This window comes from Natrix helvetica (assembly GCF_964273705.1).
Source record: "Natrix helvetica genome assembly, chromosome: 5".
Lineage (NCBI taxonomy): Eukaryota > Metazoa > Chordata > Lepidosauria > Squamata > Natricidae > Natrix > Natrix helvetica.
In genome coordinates this window covers 49,260,238-49,278,533 of record NC_138551.1, presented here as the reverse complement: position 1 = coordinate 49,278,533, position 18,296 = coordinate 49,260,238, and the positions used below count along the sequence as shown (strand labels likewise).

Below are 18,296 nucleotides of genomic sequence, written 5' to 3'. Positions count from 1 at the left end.
CAATAGGGGCCTAGTGGGGGGGGGGGGAGGCACAGATTGAAAAGAAAGGAATGGATCTATATTTATGCTCCATTCAAAAGGCATGACTTAGCTTAAGAAGTGGGAGGCGGAACTCTACATAACGAAGAGGTGTGCACTGGGCGGGACAAGCTTTGCGAATGGACGATGGGTTCTCCAATAGGCGTGGCTTCCGGGTACCCTGTAAATAGGGGGCGTGACCGCACTGTGATTCGCTGATGCTACTCTGGCGGAAACGGCAGTGGCCGCGGGCCGGCGTCAGGTGATCCGAACTGAGCGGCGTTGAGTCTGAGACCGCGGGGCCGTGGTTTATGCGTGCAAGCGCCCATCCGGGGTTAGATCAGCGCCTCGGACCGGCTCGGCCTATGGATGAAACGAGCCCGCTGGTATCTCCAGAGCGCGGTCCGGCCCCGGGGTATGGGCTGCCTGGGGGTGCCGTGCGCTCCCCGCCCTGCCCCGCTGCCCCTACTACTCCCGCTGGACCGTGTCCCTGTCCCTCCCCACCGGGATCCCCCGCAGGTGGCCGCGACCGGGAGCGCCAGCCACTGTTGGATCGGGGTGGTGGGTCGGAGCGTGGAGGCTCCCGGGGGACTGTAGCAACAGCCGGGGCGATCCAGACTCAGGCTCAAGTGGGGGTCGGAGTAGGGATCGCCGCGGGTCGAGGTGAACGGGAGCACCGGAATGAATTTCCCGATGACCCAGAATTCGCCGAGGTGGTACGACTGGCAGAGCTGGCGAGCGAACGCGGAATCTACCCTGAGCGCATCTACCAAGGTTCTAGCGGCAGCTATTTCGTCAAGGATCCGCAGGGGGTGAGAGATCGGGGTTCGGGAAATGTATTCACATCACGGGACAAGGGGAAAAAGAACAGGACGTGGATGGTTGAATGCTTAAAATAACTGAAGGGCTGGAGAGAGGGTGCAAGGGTTGTGGGATATTTGTAGTTGCTACCTTTGTCAGTCCCTTGCTCCCCAATTCCGTATTGACTTTTGCTCACTTTTTTTTCTTCTAAGCTAGGTCTTCAGAATGAGCTGTAGTACTGGAATTGCTTCTTCTGATGCATAAAAAAAATGGCACACCATATGCCTTTGTCATTATAGAAGATTTTATTGAATTAATAAGACCATATTTAGGAACCTAGATAATGATGTTTAGTGAAACAACTTTGTTGCATAGTGACATAGTTTCTGCTTGGCCCAGAAACTTTGGGAACTATGCTGAGGTATCAATGAATTTACAATCAATAATATTAAATGTTTGGTATGTAATTTTTTTGTTATCAGGGTGAAATGTATTTTGAACAGTCTTGAGCCCTATGTTGATTAACAATTTAGAAATTATATTTAACATTGATATATACTTTCCCCCTTATCTTTAAAGGTTTAGTTTACTTTATCATAGTATTGACAATTTCTAGTTTTTATTGCATAAACACCACTGTAGTTCACTATCATCTTTATTCAATATATATTATATACATTTTATAATTAATAAAACAATTAATTTAGGGGAAAGGATATTTTGATGCTAATGCATATTTTTGGTTGACATGATCAATTAACAGAATAACAGAGTTGGAAGGAATTTAGGAGGTCTTTTAGTCCAACCCCCTGCATAGGCAGAAAAACCATTTCAGACAAATACCATTTGTATACCATTTCAAATGGTTGGTCAATCTCTTCTTAAAAACTTCCAGTGCTGGAGCATTCACAACTTCTGGAGGCAAGTTGTTCACTGATTAATTGTTCTAACTCTCAGGAAATTTCTCCTTAGTTCTAGGTTGCTTCTCTCCTTGATTAGTTTCCATCCATTGCTTCTTGTCCTGCCTTCAGGTGCTTTGGGAAATAGCTTGACTCTTTTTTGTGGTAGCCCCTTAGATATTGGAACACTGCTATCATGTCATCCTTTTCATTAAACAAGACATACCCAATTCCAGCAACTGTTCTTTATATGTTTTAGCCTCCAGTCCCCTAATCATCTTTGTTGCTCTTCTCTGCACTCTTTCTAGAGTCTCAACAAATGTTTTTATATTATGGCGATCAAAATTGGATGCAATATTCCAAGTGTGGTCTTACCAAGGCATTATAAAGTGATATTATTTAATTTCTTATACTTAAGTGTTTAAGTTGGATCGGAAGTGGAAGCTTTCTAATAGTCCTGTAGTGTACTATATGCAGTCTTATTCAAGTAATACTGTTGCTAGCTTTTGGTTCTATTTTACAAGTCACACATGAAGATGATCAATTTTAATGTTAATTAGTCAGTAGGAATACAGTCCAGGTACATTCCTTTGAATTATTTTAGATTCTTATAAATTTAATGGCTGCCTTATAGCAAAACATTGCTCTGGAGGAAAATAACTGCTAGCTGTAAGAACAACCCCTTCTTTCCTAAGTTTTCTAATCTTTTGAACAAAGCAAAGCAAATCTTCAAAATTTGATTTGGATTAATTCTGCATACAGTATTGAAAATAATCTCTGCCATCATACTTCGGGCAATACAGAGTACATTTGGAAAAGAAAGCTGAAAGAATCAGACACGTTTGATTTGTAGAAACACTTTTATGAATTGTTCATTGTTCTCTTTTTCAGCTTTAAACTGAAGCAGTTTACCATTTGCCCTTTCCTTTCCAAACAACCTTTGCCATTGTTTACTCAACCAGCTTTCAAAAACCAATGCAACTTATTCTTGTTTTTTCCCCCATTGGTCATTGATGGCAATTAAACTACAATCTTTTCCCCCCTTTTGAAACCCAGCTTTTTAGAAAAGGGGTTAAAATTCTATGAAAATGATACATCAATCCTTTTGTAGCTATTTTAGAGTGTAAGCTTGTTTGGAGACAGGCAGCTTCTCACCTTACTGCTCTATAAAACTTTGTGTACATGGACAATGATACATACATTCTATCAAAAGCATTGGAGAAGACAATAAGCATATTTTTTGTTATTTTTACTGCTATGAGAGTCCTTGGCAGGAGAATAATTCCCCAAGGCGTCACTGGAATTGGCATCACTCAAAGTTTAAAATCGATTTGGGTAAAGATTACACGAAGAGAAAATTTGTCTCTATTTGTGCTTCTGTATTTGCAACTGAAAGAGGTTTTAAATTCTCTTGTTCTCCAATTCTCAGATTGAAGCTCACATAGTTTTTTTAGTTTAGAACATCTTTGAGGCTTTGGATGTGGTTGCTGCTGCTGTTTGCATTTCTGTTTTTCCACCTTTAGGAAACTGGTCATTTCAGTCTGTGGTTCAGTTTTACATGCTGTATCATAATGTATTGAAATAAAGGGAACAATTGATCACATGGAGAATGGGATGACGAGTTTCCGATCAGCTGCAGTACATTCCTCATGTTTGTGTTTGTAGCCTGATGTGACCTATTATATCTAACTAAATTAATTTGGCTCCTTTATTCTGCATACCCATGAAATCATATAGCATTACAAATCTTTTCATTGCTCGGAATCCAGGCTCTTCTTTTCCGCTTAAATTAATGTCCTTTCTTGTTGGATTTGTGAGATGCAGCCGAGATGAATGAAACGTTTGTGTTGATTCACTATATATCGCTATAAAGGAATTAAGTCTTTGAATTTAGGACTTGGTATCTGAGTTATCTGCTCCCAGTTGCAAGATTAGAGTTGTGTCAGTGAAAACTGTAAGATTGTGCTATGGAATTTGATTGTGTTTGCTGCATGTGTGCGGCTACAGCTATGTTATTGTATTTATTTACTTATTTATTAGTTGTGTGTTCTATCTTTTCCTTTAAATCTTAGAATGTCATACACATTATTTTCTTTTCCTCTTTTATCTTCACAATGAAAAGTCTGTGTGTTCAGTTGGATTGACCTAATTATTGCCCCAAAGGGGTAATACCCTATGGATTTCTCTGTCTGAATATTTTTATCCTAAACTATTATTGTTATATTTTGTCCCACCTTTTATATATATATTACTCAAGGCAGTGAACATGCCTAATAGTAGTGCCTCATATTTCCTCATAACAGAAAAAATCTGTGCGGTGGGTTGTGCTGAGAAAGTAAGACTGGCCTAAAGTGAGCCAGCTGGCTTTCATGCCTAAGGGAGATCTAGAACTCAGAGTCTTCTGGTTTCTAGGCCACAACTTTAACCACTACACCAAACTGGTTCTCCCATCTGGCTCAGGGCAGACTTCCAAATCTAGTGCCCTCAAATATGCTGGACTATAGCTACCATAATCTCCACAGAATGATCAGTAAATTATACTGGCTGGAAGAAATGGGACTTGTACAGTAGTTCAGTATATCTGGTCTTTGCTAGATTGGGAAAGATTGATTTAGGAATATGCTTTTCTACTTGATTAGAAGTGATTTAGCTAGTACGTTATCTAACACTGAACTGACAATATGGAAAATCTCGTTTTATCAGAAATGCTTCTGCTAGTAAAGAAGTTGTATTTCAGAGGCAGTCAGATCAGATAGCGCAAGGAAAGGACTAATTTTGGTAAATATTTCCAGAATATTCCATCTGAGTATGCTGAAGTCTTCAATATATAGTTCTTGGCAACCAATTTGAATTAGGTTTCTACCTAAAAATATTCCTTAAAGAGGTTTTGTGATAGTAATGATGTTCTCATCTTCAATTTTTTTGCTCTTATTTTGATAAAAGCATTGATTATATCTGATGGACAAAATGTGTTGTGCTAATATTTATTATTTCTAGTATATATAAGTCTGGTAAATTAGACAGCCTATCCTTTATTTTCTCCCCTGCATTTTATTTGTAAATTGTTTCTACTGTTTCACAGAAATGGGCATAAAAAGGCTGAAGGTAGAGCTGCTGGCTTGAAGCCTTAATGACTATGCTCTATATCCAAGGTTTAGCAAAATTATCTGTGCATTTTTCAGGGGTTCAACAAATCATGAGACCCAGTGAACTTTTTATAAAACAGAAGTCTTTTGTGAAAATAAAACCACTTACTATTTAAGTCTAGGTTCCCCTTGCCCCTGGCAAGCACACTCAAGACTGCTTCTTTTTATATTAGCATTCTGGAGGACTTCATAAATTTGGGAAGAGACATGAGATGAGGGATGACTAAATTGGTTTTATCCTGATCTATGTTTATCTACTGGAAGTACTGGTCTACTACTTCACAGAGTTAAAGAGCAGGAGGGAGTGGAAACAAGGGATTCTCCAATTCTGGAGCAGAATATATTGACTGGAATTCTGAAATATCAGGCAGGAGTCTTGGAAGACTATATTGTTTCCGTAAAAAGAGCTATCTTTGAAAGATAGATTGAAAAATCATTAGTTAGAAATATGTATTGCACAAGATTATTTTAAATCTGGTTATGTGTGTTTATGTTTGATTTTTGTTTTTTCCTCTGGTGACTATTTTCTCTATACAGCCTCTCAATGTTTTAGACAATTTTTTATGTCACAGTTGTTTCTTTATTAGTTGAGATCAATACTGTCTTGTGATGTGCTCAGAGCCTTATATTAATACCCTATGTATTTTTCTATGGGAGATTCTTTTCAGATTCCCCCTCCCTTTATTATGGTGACTGTGTCTTTTATTGGAGTCATGGTTTTCAACAGCCTGTGCTTTAATCTTGTGATTTTATTTATGCTTAAACCATACGCAACATCACATGTTATTTAACCTCCATATTCTACATAAAGCCTTTGCCTCTTTTTTTAAAAAACTTTTATCTCCTACAAAGAAAGAGGGAGAGAGGAATTAGATTCCCTAGTCACACATCTTGGAGCTACAGGGTTATCGCCAAGCTGGGATGATTAATTTTCTGTGTTGCCTTTGCTTTATCCAGCCTATATTAGCACTATCCATTCTTCTCTTCCTTTCAGAAAATCATTGGTGTGTTCAAACCGAAGAATGAAGAACCCTATGGGCATCTGAACCCAAAGTGGACAAAATGGCTCCAAAAACTTTGCTGTCCCTGCTGTTTTGGAAGAGATTGTTTAGTTCTCAACCAAGGATATCTGTCTGAAGCTGGTGCAAGTCTTGTTGACCAAAAGCTGGAACTGAACATTGTACCTCGCACAATGGTGAGCCTATTCATAGGAGAGAGATAATCAAATGGGATTAAACTGTGGATCATGAGGCTTGGACTAGGACCATATTTCCCTACATGCCAGGTACAGAAAACGCCAGGGGCTTTTGGATTGCATTCAACTTCCAACTCCTACCTTGCTTGCCCATTGGCTCTGTGACTCAGAGTTATGGAAGTTGCAATTTGAAAATACCTGCAAGTTTGATTTCCCATTACTGTATTTGACATCACCAGACAGTGTCACATCTTCAGACAGTGATATTCTTTCCCCCACTCTCCTTTTAAATTTCATGTCACTTATTCCTAGTCCAGTGAATATTTATGAATCTCAATTATATTTGGTTAGAAACAACGGGTACATTTGAAAAAGTACCTGTTCTTTTGAAAGAAAGACATTGCAGACGGGGAAAAATTGATAGTTATGCGATACTTACTATATTTTGTGGAGTATAAGACGCACCGGAATGTAAGATGCACTGGAATGTAAGATGCACTAAGATTTTGAAGAGGCAAATTAAAAAAAAAGTTTTTGCATGCTGCAGACCTTTCCAAAATGGCCCATTTTTCTTTTTTAAAAAAGAGCATAAATAGCCTTTAGGAGGCTTGTAGAGTGCTCCTGGGAGGTGGGGGGAAATTGAGGAAAACATAGCCCATCTTTCGCTCATTTCTGCCCTCCCCAGCCCCCAGGAGCACTCTGGAAGTCTCCTAAAGGCTATGCATGGCCATTTTGGTGAAGGGGACAGGGTTTCGGGAGGCAAAAAATGCTGTATTCATTGTATAAGACGTACCCGAATTTTCAGCCTCTTTTTTGAGGAAAAAAGGTGTGTCTTATACTCTGAAAAATACGGTAAGTTTTTTTTAAAGAAAAATAGTTTTACTTTGACAGTTAAGCACATGTAACAATTGGGAAAGTGGGGATTGAGTCCTTTCCTGAAATCAGCTTGAGAAAATGTCTCAAACAGGCCACTCCTTAGTTCACATAAAATAAAGTGAGGGAAGGGAGAAGCGCATTCAGACTTTTAAGATTTAGGCCCATACGGCATTGGTTTCTTGATTTGGTCTACCTTACAGAGCTGACATATGTGTTATCGTATGTACACTTGACACCAATCTCTAATTTCTCATTATTCTCCATTGTTATTATGATTTGTTTTTCAAAACATTTAAAATCTACGTTCAACTAGTTGATTAGAACTGGTTCTAGACAAACAGGCCTGGATATGCTTACATTTACGCAGTTATGACTTTGTTCTTTAAATGGGGATGGCTATTATAGATGAGAGATAAACTGATTATGAACTTACAATTTCTTCAAGGTGGTGCACTTGGCCAGTGAAACATTTAACTACAGTGCCATTGACAGAGTGAAGTCCCGGGGCAAGCGTCTGGCCTTGGAAAAAGTGCCAAAAGTTGGGCAGAGATTTCATCGAATTGGTCTTCCACCAAAGGTAGGGGATATTGATAAAGAAATAAAGCATTGGATATTGTTCTTTGGTATGTTGCTCTTGTTAAGGTATTTGCTTCTTATTCTCAGGTGGGTTCCTTCCAGCTTTTTGTGGAAGGCTATAAGGATGCAGATTACTGGTTGCGGCGCTTTGAGTCTGAGCCTCTTCCAGAAAAGAGTAACCATCAATTGTTGCTACAGTTTGAGAGATTGGTGGTGCTAGACTACATTATACGCAATACTGGTAGGTTCTGCCTTTTCCTTGCTCTTGACATGGAATGCTGATTGAGGTTATTCATATTGAAAATGCTTGTACAGTGTATACACTCTCCAGTATGCCTACATAATTTTTGGTCAAATCAAGGCATTGTTCCATATATCTCAGTATTGCTGAAATGAACTAGCTACAACTTTCCAGAATTTCAAACAGGACTCTTTTCCAGCCATTTCTTACGGTCTGGAACTGGGTTCTTTGGGCTGGAAAACATAAGGCCTTCTTTCTACTTCATATTCCAGTCATGCCATATTCCAGTAATTTTTTCCTCCCATAATATTGGGATGTGAGGTTTGTTATGTGTGGTGAGATACTTCTCTATTTTCCATCTGTGCATTTCTATTTTTTTGCAGATAGGGGTAATGACAATTGGCTGATCAAGTGTGATTGCCCCCTGGACAGTACAAGTATGCAGGTGAGTAGGGCCCAGTTGGGGCTCTGACAACTCCATATGAATCAATGGTTTAGAGAATAAGGGGCTCTCAGAGACTTGCATATAATGTCGTATGGAACAGATCTAGGGAAGTGGATCAAACACCAGAGATCCAGATTAATCAAGTATACTAGAGATGTACATATGATAAAAAATACTTAGATATGTCATGTGAACTGTATAGAAATATTAGAGTTAGCTTTAAGTATATGGATGTAGAGATCTAGGATTTGCTAGACCTTTCTTAGGCAATTCAGCAATAGCACTTTGTGGCATCTTGGTTTTATAGGGGGCAACATATGAAAGTGCATTAATAATGTCTGTAATACTATGGAGTCCAAGCATAGCAGTGCCTGGCTTCCCTTTGCACCTTTGCAGAGGGAATATAAAACAGAGGTAGGTTAAACTATGTTGACATGGTTTAAGAGCCGTGGTGGTGCAGTGGTTAGAATGCAGTACTGCAGGCTACTTCTGCTGACTGCCAGCAGTTTGGCAGTTCGATTTTCATCAGCTCAAGGTTGACTGAGCCATCCATCCTTCTGAGGTCAGTAAAATGTGGATCCAGATTGTTGGGGGAAATATACCAACTCTGTAAACTGCTTAGTTCCATAAAGCATTGTGAAGCAATATATAAGTCTAAATGCTATTGCTATGGTCAGTATTCCATTGTGATGGTTGTGGGGCAATGAATCTTCTGGAATTATGCATTATCTCTTCAACTAATGGGCAATGATTGCTGAGATTTGTATCATTTCCTGATGCAACATTTTCCGTTTCCTGGTAGGACTCAGAATGGGTTGTAGTCAAGGAGCCTATAATTAAACTGGCAGCCATTGACAATGGTTTGGCTTTCCCTCTTAAGCATCCAGACTCTTGGAGAGCATGTAAGTACTCCAAATAAGAGAAGCCATACAAGTTCATTTGTATGTTTTTTTTTCTCAGTATAGATGTTTGTGAAGGGCTAATTTCTTGACGTTTCTTTAATAAGTCCGGGGTGTTAAGTCCTGAAGTATTTCCTTTGTATTTGAATCTATGCTACCCTTATTGCTAGTCTGGCTTTATGAACCTAATTTTGCCTTCTGTTTGTTCTTCCTTCACAAGATCCTTTCTATTGGGCATGGCTGCCACAAGCCAAAGTGCCATTCTCTCAAGAGATCAAGGATCTTATTCTGCCAAAGATTTCAGACCCTAATTTTGTCAAAGATCTAGAAGAAGATCTCTATGAACTCTTCAAGGTAACCACAAGAGCAACTTAATATCAGAATATTAGGCACCCATTTTTCTTTAAGGAGCAGTGATGTATATGTCACACCTATCCTAATTAGATATACTATTTCTTTTATAGAAAGATCCAGGTTTTGACCGAGGCCAATTTCATAAGCAGATTGCAGTAATGCGTGGTCAGGTATGTACTTAGTCCCACTGGAGAGATGGAACCTGTGTTGGGCATTGGGCAATTTTTACCATTTATACATTACTTTGGTATTCAGTTTTCTTTCTTTTATTCCTAGCTCCTGAACTTGATGCAAGCCCTGAAAGATGGGAAGAGCCCTCTTAACTTGGTCCAGATGCCTCCTGTTATTGTAGAGACTGCTCGCTCCCATCAACGCTCTGCCAGTGAATCATATACACAAAGCTTCCAGAGCCGCAGGCCCTTCTTTACCTGGTGGTAGCAGTTGCCTCTATTCTCAGTGAAGAACTTTAGAGGGGCATCGTTTGAGAGCAGGCAATCAACCCTCCAGACTGAGGTTGCCTGCTGTAGATGGTCGGGAATGTAAGCAGGGTCAATCTCAACTCCCTGTGAGAAACAAGGGATGTTTATTGGTCTGATTGCTGCTGCCCTCTCTTTGGGCTGGACATGTCTTATCATCAGCCCAAGCACGACAGCATTTCCTAGCAGGAGCCTGCATGCCATGGCCTTTTGTCTCAAGATATCCTTCTAATGTTTATTTGGATGGGCATCTCATAAGGTCTCCTACAAGGAAGGGCTGGTGGTGAGGGGATAATCCAAATTGGATGGAAGCACTTCACTGTGTATCACTGCCAGCCTTGTTGTTCCTTCCTTCCTTGTTGCACATTTGTTATTCCTGTTGAAAGCAGGTTTTCCTGCCCCACTGGATTTGCTGTTTCTCTTGTCCTATGGAGAAGCTCCTAGGGTGTATGCCTTGGGGTTGTTCAATAGGAAATGTGGCTATAATCAGAATTTAATCTGATATAAAGTAACTTATTGAGGATTGGAACAAAGCCAAATGTAACAGCTTCAATTCCACTTAGGATAAATAATAGAGCAGACAGATTTTGCAAGACAACCATAGAGCAAAAATTAACCAGTGTGCTTCCCATTCTTCATATGTGGCTAGGACCAAGGGCCTCAGATACTAGTTTTTAATTTGGTTTTAAATTATCCATCCCAAGCTCATACATTCATGCTCCACATAGTCCTAGAGCAAGCGAATAAGAGGTTATATACCTACCACTATTATCTTGGGTTAGCATTTTGGACACATTTATAGTATTCCCAAGAGTAAGCAATAGCTGTCTCTCATTTCTAGAAATGCTGGCTGATTTAGGAGAGAAGAGAGGCTATTCCAGAGGCAATGGTGTGGGAGTTCCATTGGGCTGATTTGAGCATTGACAATCTGTAGGGGAGGGAAGTGGGGAGGGAAATTCTCTGTGGGATGCTGACATGGGGAGATGTCCTCTACAGGGCTGTAGAGAATTGTAAGAGGAAGGTAGAATTTCTACCATATCAAGATGATGTTCTATGTACAGTGGAATGATACAGTGATTGCTGCTTCTCATAGGCTACTGTACTAAACTTCTGGCAACAAGAACTTATTTGAAATTTTCTATATATGTTTCCCAGTTGGCTATTTGGCTGCTTCCCAGACCTACAAGAAGACACCTTTTACTAATTCCAGCTTCCTGCCTCTTCTAAATAAAATCCTGATACGCTGAACGTAGGACCTCTTTTTCACTGGTGTTGCTGGCTCAAGAGACAGCTTCCTGCATTTTGCTAGAAGTGGCAGGCAAAAGCTGGCACTTGGAAATACTTTACATTTTTGCCAGTCCGAACTGAAATGTATTGTTCTTATGCACTATAGAAATGTATGTAATATATTTAAATCAATGCAAGTCTCTTCATAACAGATCTGCTGTTACAGAGTCAGTCTCTTGTGTGTGTTTGTCTTCTGGAGTTAATAAGAATTGGGTCTTCTTCCCCCTTCACTAACCTCACACCATGCAGTAGAGCTGCAACTGTGCCTTGACATAATGACGGACTTTTATTTACCATACAGATTATTGTAGTCTACAATACCTGCATTGTCAGAAAGTCCCTCCTTATTCTTGTTTTATTTGTAAAATATGAACGCAGGACCTGGTTTATGTTGGAGCTGCTACAACATGGATAAATTTCCTCCTATTCCTGTATTTTAATCATGTATCGTTGCTGCCCAACTAGAACTGACTTAATTATTACATGTTCTATGCTGAAAGCATTGCATGTATGCAAATGACTGAAAATCCATTTTTCAAATTCAATATTAAATATGGAGTGGAATTACAGGATTATATTCCAGAGTTGTAGGGAAACCATTACATTTAGGCTTAGGGTGATACAAAATTGTATATTGTCTCCTGGGAACTGTTGTGCCTTATTTTTTCCTATGCTGCTGTTTAATTTGGCCTTGACACACTTCCAAATGTTGATTTAGTAATGTTCAGAAAAGGTTGCAGAGGTAAAGTAAGTAGTAATGTAACTTTTTGCCCATTGGAAGTCAGACCTTCCTATCAGTGCTTGAATGGCAATATGACATAATTGTTCCTTGGCAGCTGTCAATCGATCCATGAAGTGAAAAAGCAGCTAAGTGTATCATGCTGTCCTGCAGCTGCTTATAACTGGTTCACCTATTACTCTAGGGCCAGGTCAGCACTTTTCAGACTACAGCAAATTATCTCAAATTGGGTAAATGTGGTTTTTCTTTGGTAATGACACATGAACCTATTACCTAATCAAAACAGGGACATTTAAATTGACTTAAAGTATTTACCTGTGTTGGATAAAAAGGATTCTCTGATAAACGGTTTTGTGTAATGAAAGAAAAAAAATTGGGAGGGCACTGCTCTAGGCTAGAATATGGTTGGATCCTTGGTAGTTCAAGCAGGCTACAGAAACTGAATTATCTTTTTATGTGCCAGGTCATCATGGTTTATTCACAAAGGCATAGTAGGCTATATGAATATAGTATCAAGGGTATGATAATCTGGGTTAATATATTGACTGAACCTAATTACATACAAGGTCAAATGATTCCCTAAGGCTTAGTTGGACAAGGTAATAATTTATCAAACTTGAGTGTTGCCTGACTCCCAATGACGCCAGATGGCTCACAATTAAACAACTTACAGTAAAATTGATAAAAGATGGCAAGCTTGACAGACAAGATTGAATGAAGCAATGGGGTCTCTCTTGCCAAAGACCTCATTTTTATATATCTTATACATATTATGAACATATGAATATAGATGTGGATTTAATAGAATTTCTGTGGTGCTTTTTCTACAATTGTAGGGAAAAGGTACTTGCCTTTAGAATATTTGTGTGCATTTGTGGCAGTGGGAAAGCATTTAGTTCTATCTGCAATGAGTTAGCAAACATGTTCAGAAACTTGCTGTACTCACTAAAACCTTTTATTTAAATAAACCTTGCCAATTCGATGTTCAAAGCAAAGCAGCCTGCAGTTCTAAAATTGATGTCGTCCTTGGTGTATTTTCATATACAGCATACTGTAACAAATGATTCCAGATCTTTGGTAGGGCAGACTCTTTTCTCTGACACTCTGCTGAGCAAAAACTGTTGAAGCTGGTGATGTGAGGGAATGTGGCCTCCTACATCGTGATATAAAGCTGTTACACTAAGGCCAATATGTTTTCATAGGCTGGACAAATGCACACAATGCATAATGACCAAATTGGTTTCTCTGAAACAATTTGTAAAAGTAGATCAGGTGATGGAAGATAAATACAGAAACAGTTATTAACTGTTTACCTACACCGCCTTTGAATAGCGGTTAGTTTGCATATGTGGAATAATAATATGTTTGCATATGTGGAATAATAAGGAAAAGTAATTTCTTCTGCATTCTGATTGTAAATTTCTCAAAGATCTCTCGAGAGAAAACAGTTCTGTACTAGAGAGACATTTGGACTCTTTTATTCAGAGATATCTTTAGACAGGAAGCTTTATTAAATATAAACCATAAATAGTCAAAATACGTAGTGTTTGTGCTTTGACATAAACTGATCAAGTCTAAATTAGCAAACCAAAGTGCTTTAGAGCAAAAGAATTTTTCAATTTTTTTCTGCTGTTACCTGCAATCATTTGTCAGACATTCTCCCTTTGAGGCTTCTCCAGGCTAGTCTGATTACACTCGGCCACAACCATTGGCATAAGATCACAATCATTTTTCATTGTGAACATAGCCACATCCATCTCTTTTTCCTTCTTTCTGTATTGGGAAGCAATGTAGTGGCCACTTCCATCTGCTGTCTCTCTCTCTTTCTTCCTACTGTCACCATCAATAGCAGTAGATGTATTACAATCTTCAATCCTGTGGGTCAACAAAAGTCTCATTAAGGATTGCTCCTTTTTCTTAGAAGCAGGCAATCAAGAAATAAGGAATAGGGAGCAAAGCATTGTGATGCTGGTTTGCTAATGTAACAAAAAAAATTACAGCTGCTCTTCAACTCAATATCCTCTTGCTATGTTAGCAGAAGAATATTTATATTATCCAGATGTTTTAGACTACAGCCATAATTTGTCATGGATCATGCTGGTTAGAATTGATGGAAAATAAAATCCAAATAATCTCACAATATCAGTCTACTGTTGATTTACAGCATGTTGTTTAGCCGTGATGGATATATTGTGCTTTAATAACCCTTAACAATGGGAAGGGAGAATAAAGAATTTTCCCAGGGTTGCCTATAGCAAGCCCAGATGGCAAAAAATGAGAAAATGAAATGTTTGTGATATGATGCAAGCACTGTCCCTTACATAATTGCACATCATGTCGAAAAGGTAGAGGTTATCTTGAAATATTATGACACATTTGATCATTTCATCTTCTCTCCCACTGCAGTTTCCTATAACTTTGTCTCTTCTGAGCTGCAATATTATAAATTATTCACCTACCTATTTGGCTATATGAGCTAAAATCTGTTTTCCATTTCTGAAAGCCCTAGAAAAATCAATTCTACATAAATGTGGTTATATTGTAGTATCCATGAATATCATTTAACAAAAGGTGCTTCAAGACTGGAAACCTTTTAAAGAAACTCTTCCCAATATATGCTTTTATTACTGTTTAATAATTATACAATACCAATTGTATTAAAAATATATTCCAGTTGAATGGTTCACAGTTCACAGTTAAATAGTGCAGCAGCTAACTAAGGGTTTTACTTTCTAAATACATGCCAGAAAAACAGTTTCAATTTAAAAAACCCAAGCTAAATACTTACCTTCCTTCCTAAAGAAAGATGTACAGTACATTAATCAACCAACTCTGAACCGGAATAAAAATATGTTCACACTCTTAGTTGAAAGCAACTGAATAAGTTTCTGTGGGAGGGAATAGAGCCTACAAATTCTGTTTCCAGTATCAGCAGTATAAGTAAAATTAAAAAGCGGTATAACAGCAAATTTCAAAATCATACCTTAAGTGATTGAAGTGCTGTAGCTCTAGCAATCTGGTACTACTGCCCTTTCCGGATAGAGGCTTCCCATTGGCTTGCAGCTTCAGTTTTCTCTGTCTTCTGTGGAGCTGTTGTAAGGCCCGAGTAATGCATTGGCTTTCTGCACGCTCCCAAATTAGCTGGGCTCGTTCTTCTGCTTGCATATCCCCACTGCTACGGAAGAGACGACGTAACTGCAGTAATCCCACCCCCTGGAAAATATTGGCAGATGCTCTCTTTCTAGTACATGATTTAGCAATTTGATTCTGTGGCAAGTCACAGGTAATAGAGGCTGGAGTTCCCATGGTGCTAGGATCTCTCCATATTGTAGCTAATGGTGGTTCTGTAGAAAAGATGAAACCAGGAAGAAGCAGATTGGTTAACTGGTCCTGACGGCAGTTCTTCTTTCCTATCATAACCTGGGTCTGTGGAAGCACGCATAGATGTTTAATAGCCTTAATCTGAGGTACCTACATTTTGGGATCACAGGTCAGAACTAAGTTTCCTTACAACACAGTTCATCCTAATTCCTCTCAGAAGATGATTCCTCAGAACAGAGAGGAATCATTTTAGTCATTAAGTCTTAACTCTCTGCTCTAAGCAAGAATCCAAATTAAAATATCCATGGCAGACTCCTTTCTCTACCATTGTGGTTATTAAGTTATGCAATATTTCAAGAATGTTAATTCAGAGCTTTTCATTGTCTAAGACTTAAGGCAGCGACATTCAAATATTGCAGCTTAAGGTGAAAACTATGGTAATTCATGTATAGTAGTTGATAGAATATGTATTCTCAAGTCAGGACTTGCACATTTACTCAATTAGCAGGAAACATGAGCTCCAGGTTATTCCACCTTAACTGGTATGAGCACCAGGGTGGATCCATTTGGGGTGGGAAGTTTTCTCAGTCAACAACAGGACATTTTTTCCCCATCAGCCTTTCAGGTTCTGACATGCCTTGTGTTTGACAAAGCCTAGTAACAGCAGCTACAATTTCCTATGAAAACCCTACTTATCCAGATGCCGAAAAAGTACGTAAGAAAAGTGAGCAATACACATGACGGACCAACAGCAATTTGAACTGGAGTCTTATTTGCCAAACTGGCAGATTATATCAATGAGGCACTTCAATTAATCCACCAATCTGACTGAAAGGGCGTGTGTGTGCTCTAATGTCTCAGGAGGGTCCTTGGTTCTTGCTTCTTTTCTTGCAGACGTTTCATTACCCTAACTAGGTAATTTCATCAGTGCTGGTAAGTCTCCTTACTAGCACTGATGACGAAAGGTCTGCAAGAAAACAAGCAAACAGAAAGCACCAGGGACCCCTCATTTCATTCCTGAGCTAGAAATATTTTCCTTTATTGGTACTGCTAACGTCTCAGTTCTCACGAGGATAAAAGCGCATCCTTTTACAATACTGTTATTTATTCTATAATATCGGAGTTTGAGGACGCTCATATTTAGAAGGGTCCTGAATTCCAGAGGGAGATAGGTTTTTTAAGGTTTGAGAATACATTGAGACCCAGAGAAGTTTGAGAACACATCCAAGTCACAATGAGCCAAATACGAGACTTAAACCCATATATACTGTATGTGGAGGCTTGAATAACAATCAGTGTTTAATCTTTGATCAAAGTCTAAAGACATGATGGTCAGTTGTTCCCAACATACCCCAAGGATATGCAGGGAAGAACTACCCTTCAGAGAAGGTGTAGCTCCTTTTTATTCAGTTAGAGACATCGTAGAATAACATCCTGGCTTTACAATACTCATTAGCCTTATCAGCATTATCTCTTTCCTCTGTTCCCAGGATTGGCCATTTGGCCCCCTGTTGTGAAGGGCACAGATCAAAGGTGAGATACCTTCTTAGGCAGAAGGGGGACATAACAAAGGTGAGATACCTTCTTAGGCAGAAGGAAGGCATAACAAAGGTGTCAGTTTTACAGCTCTTTACAGTTCCATTCCGGGATAAATTCTACGCCCATAGATTGCAGATTGATAAACGTTCAAATGGCAAGGATCTGACATTTGCCAGATACCTTACACATACAAGGCATAATATATCTGCGTTACAGAAAACAAATGTTTCTACTAAAACCAACAAGTTTGTATCCTTATTACTATTCTCCTTCAGTTTGAAATACACAATTCCGTAGCCTCTCAGTCGGATGGGCCTTCACTGAATTCTCTGCGATTATTCGCAAGTGTCAGCAACCATTAATATATAAGTAGAACTCCCTGCGAGTCCTTAAATCCACTGAGTAATACAGGGCAAGTCCCTCGCTTCAGAGAACCCCACCCCACACGATCACTCGGGATTCTTTGGAGATACGCAGCTGCAGGAATCCGCCTAACTAAAACGACTTTCAGCAGATTTGTCGGAATTATTGCTAGAAGACCTTTTGAACGGCCATAAGGAATCACCTTTCTTCCCTCCATTCTCCATCCCGTCCAGAATTTCAGAACGGCGGGCGAGGGTGAAGGGCGAGGCCTTCAAGCTCTGCAGGCACTCACGGACCTGGCGTCTGCCGTCCTGCTGGGGGTCGCCGGCCCCTCAAAGGCTCTCGAAGATCCGCCAGAGTTGCCCGCGCTCAGGGAAGCTTTAACCTCCCTTCTCAAAACGACCTCCGGCCATTCATACTCGGCTCCTGAGGAGATGCGTTTGGCCAATGAAGAGAAACGACCGTTTGCGTCTCAGCCAATCCCTTCCGCGGCCCTCTTCTCCAAAGGCCGAAGAGAATGCCGTGATCTAGCCAATCAATTGCGGACGAGGGAGGGACGGCGAGGCCTCTTTTGCGACCACGTGGCAGGCAGGTTTATTGACGTCAGGAGGAAGGGAGGTTGTTTTTTTTCAGCCTGAAGGGTGAGAGGACGTCGTTGGCTGGAAGTTCGGTTTTGGTGGGGCGTGTGTGTTTTTGTGCTCAGCTCCTGCACAGACACACTTACCTCGGGCCGCCATCCAATATAAACAGACGGCTGCCCTGTAGCTGTATAGCAGAGGTCTTCAAACTTGGCAGCTTTAAGACTTGAGGACTCCAACTCCCAGAATTCTCCAGCCAGCTGGCTGGAGAATTCTGGGAGTTAAAGTCCACAAGTCTTAAAGTTGCCAAGTTTGAAGACCTCTGCTGTATAGTGTCACAGTCATGGGTGATTTTTATTTATTCATTCATTTATTGAATTTATATGCCGCCCATCTCGCTATCAAAAGCAACTTTGGACAGTTTACCATTTTTCTTCCCCACCGCTTCTCGGCTTCCTTGCAGTTTCTGTCCATTGGCTTTGCGTTAAAGCCCTTCTGCCATTTTTTCGCAATAGGCTACATCACCAGCTTCTCTGTCAGAGA

At 39.9% G+C, this 18,296-nt stretch overlaps 2 protein-coding genes across 2 annotated transcripts; one reads left to right on the top strand and one right to left on the bottom strand.

Annotated features, from left to right (window-relative positions):
• The first annotated feature begins 257 nt into the window (after positions 1 to 257).
• Positions 258 to 11,364, top strand: PI4K2A (phosphatidylinositol 4-kinase type 2 alpha). The gene is made up of 9 exons (XM_081955147.1): positions 258 to 830; positions 5,859 to 6,059; positions 7,381 to 7,512; positions 7,599 to 7,752; positions 8,136 to 8,197; positions 9,000 to 9,099; positions 9,317 to 9,450; positions 9,561 to 9,620; positions 9,727 to 11,364. Exons 1-9 carry the CDS (start codon positions 330 to 332, stop codon positions 9,886 to 9,888), a joined length of 1,506 nt encoding a protein of 501 aa, XP_081811273.1. The 5' UTR covers positions 258 to 329; the 3' UTR covers positions 9,889 to 11,364.
• A 2,050-nt stretch (positions 11,365 to 13,414) lies between these two features.
• Positions 13,415 to 17,692, bottom strand: AVPI1 (arginine vasopressin induced 1). Its single transcript, XM_081955148.1, is given in 4 exon segments — positions 13,415 to 13,697; positions 13,700 to 13,827; positions 14,936 to 15,296; positions 17,378 to 17,692. Coding segments are annotated over 4 exon segments (531 nt in total). The 5' UTR covers positions 17,400 to 17,692; the 3' UTR covers positions 13,415 to 13,677.
• Positions 17,693 to 18,296: the final 604 nt, after the last annotated feature.

Bases quoted from the DNA above. Each gene is read 5' to 3' on its own strand.
- PI4K2A (XM_081955147.1), top strand. From the start codon at position 330: ATGCGTGCAAGCGCCCATCCGGGGTTAGATCAGCGCCTCGGACCGGCT. The intron at 6,060-7,380 runs GTGAGCCTATTC...AATTTCTTCAAG, and splicing joins ACATTGTACCTCGCACAATG to GTGGTGCACTTGGCCAGTGA. The intron at 9,621-9,726 runs GTATGTACTTAG...TTTTATTCCTAG, and splicing joins TTGCAGTAATGCGTGGTCAG to CTCCTGAACTTGATGCAAGC.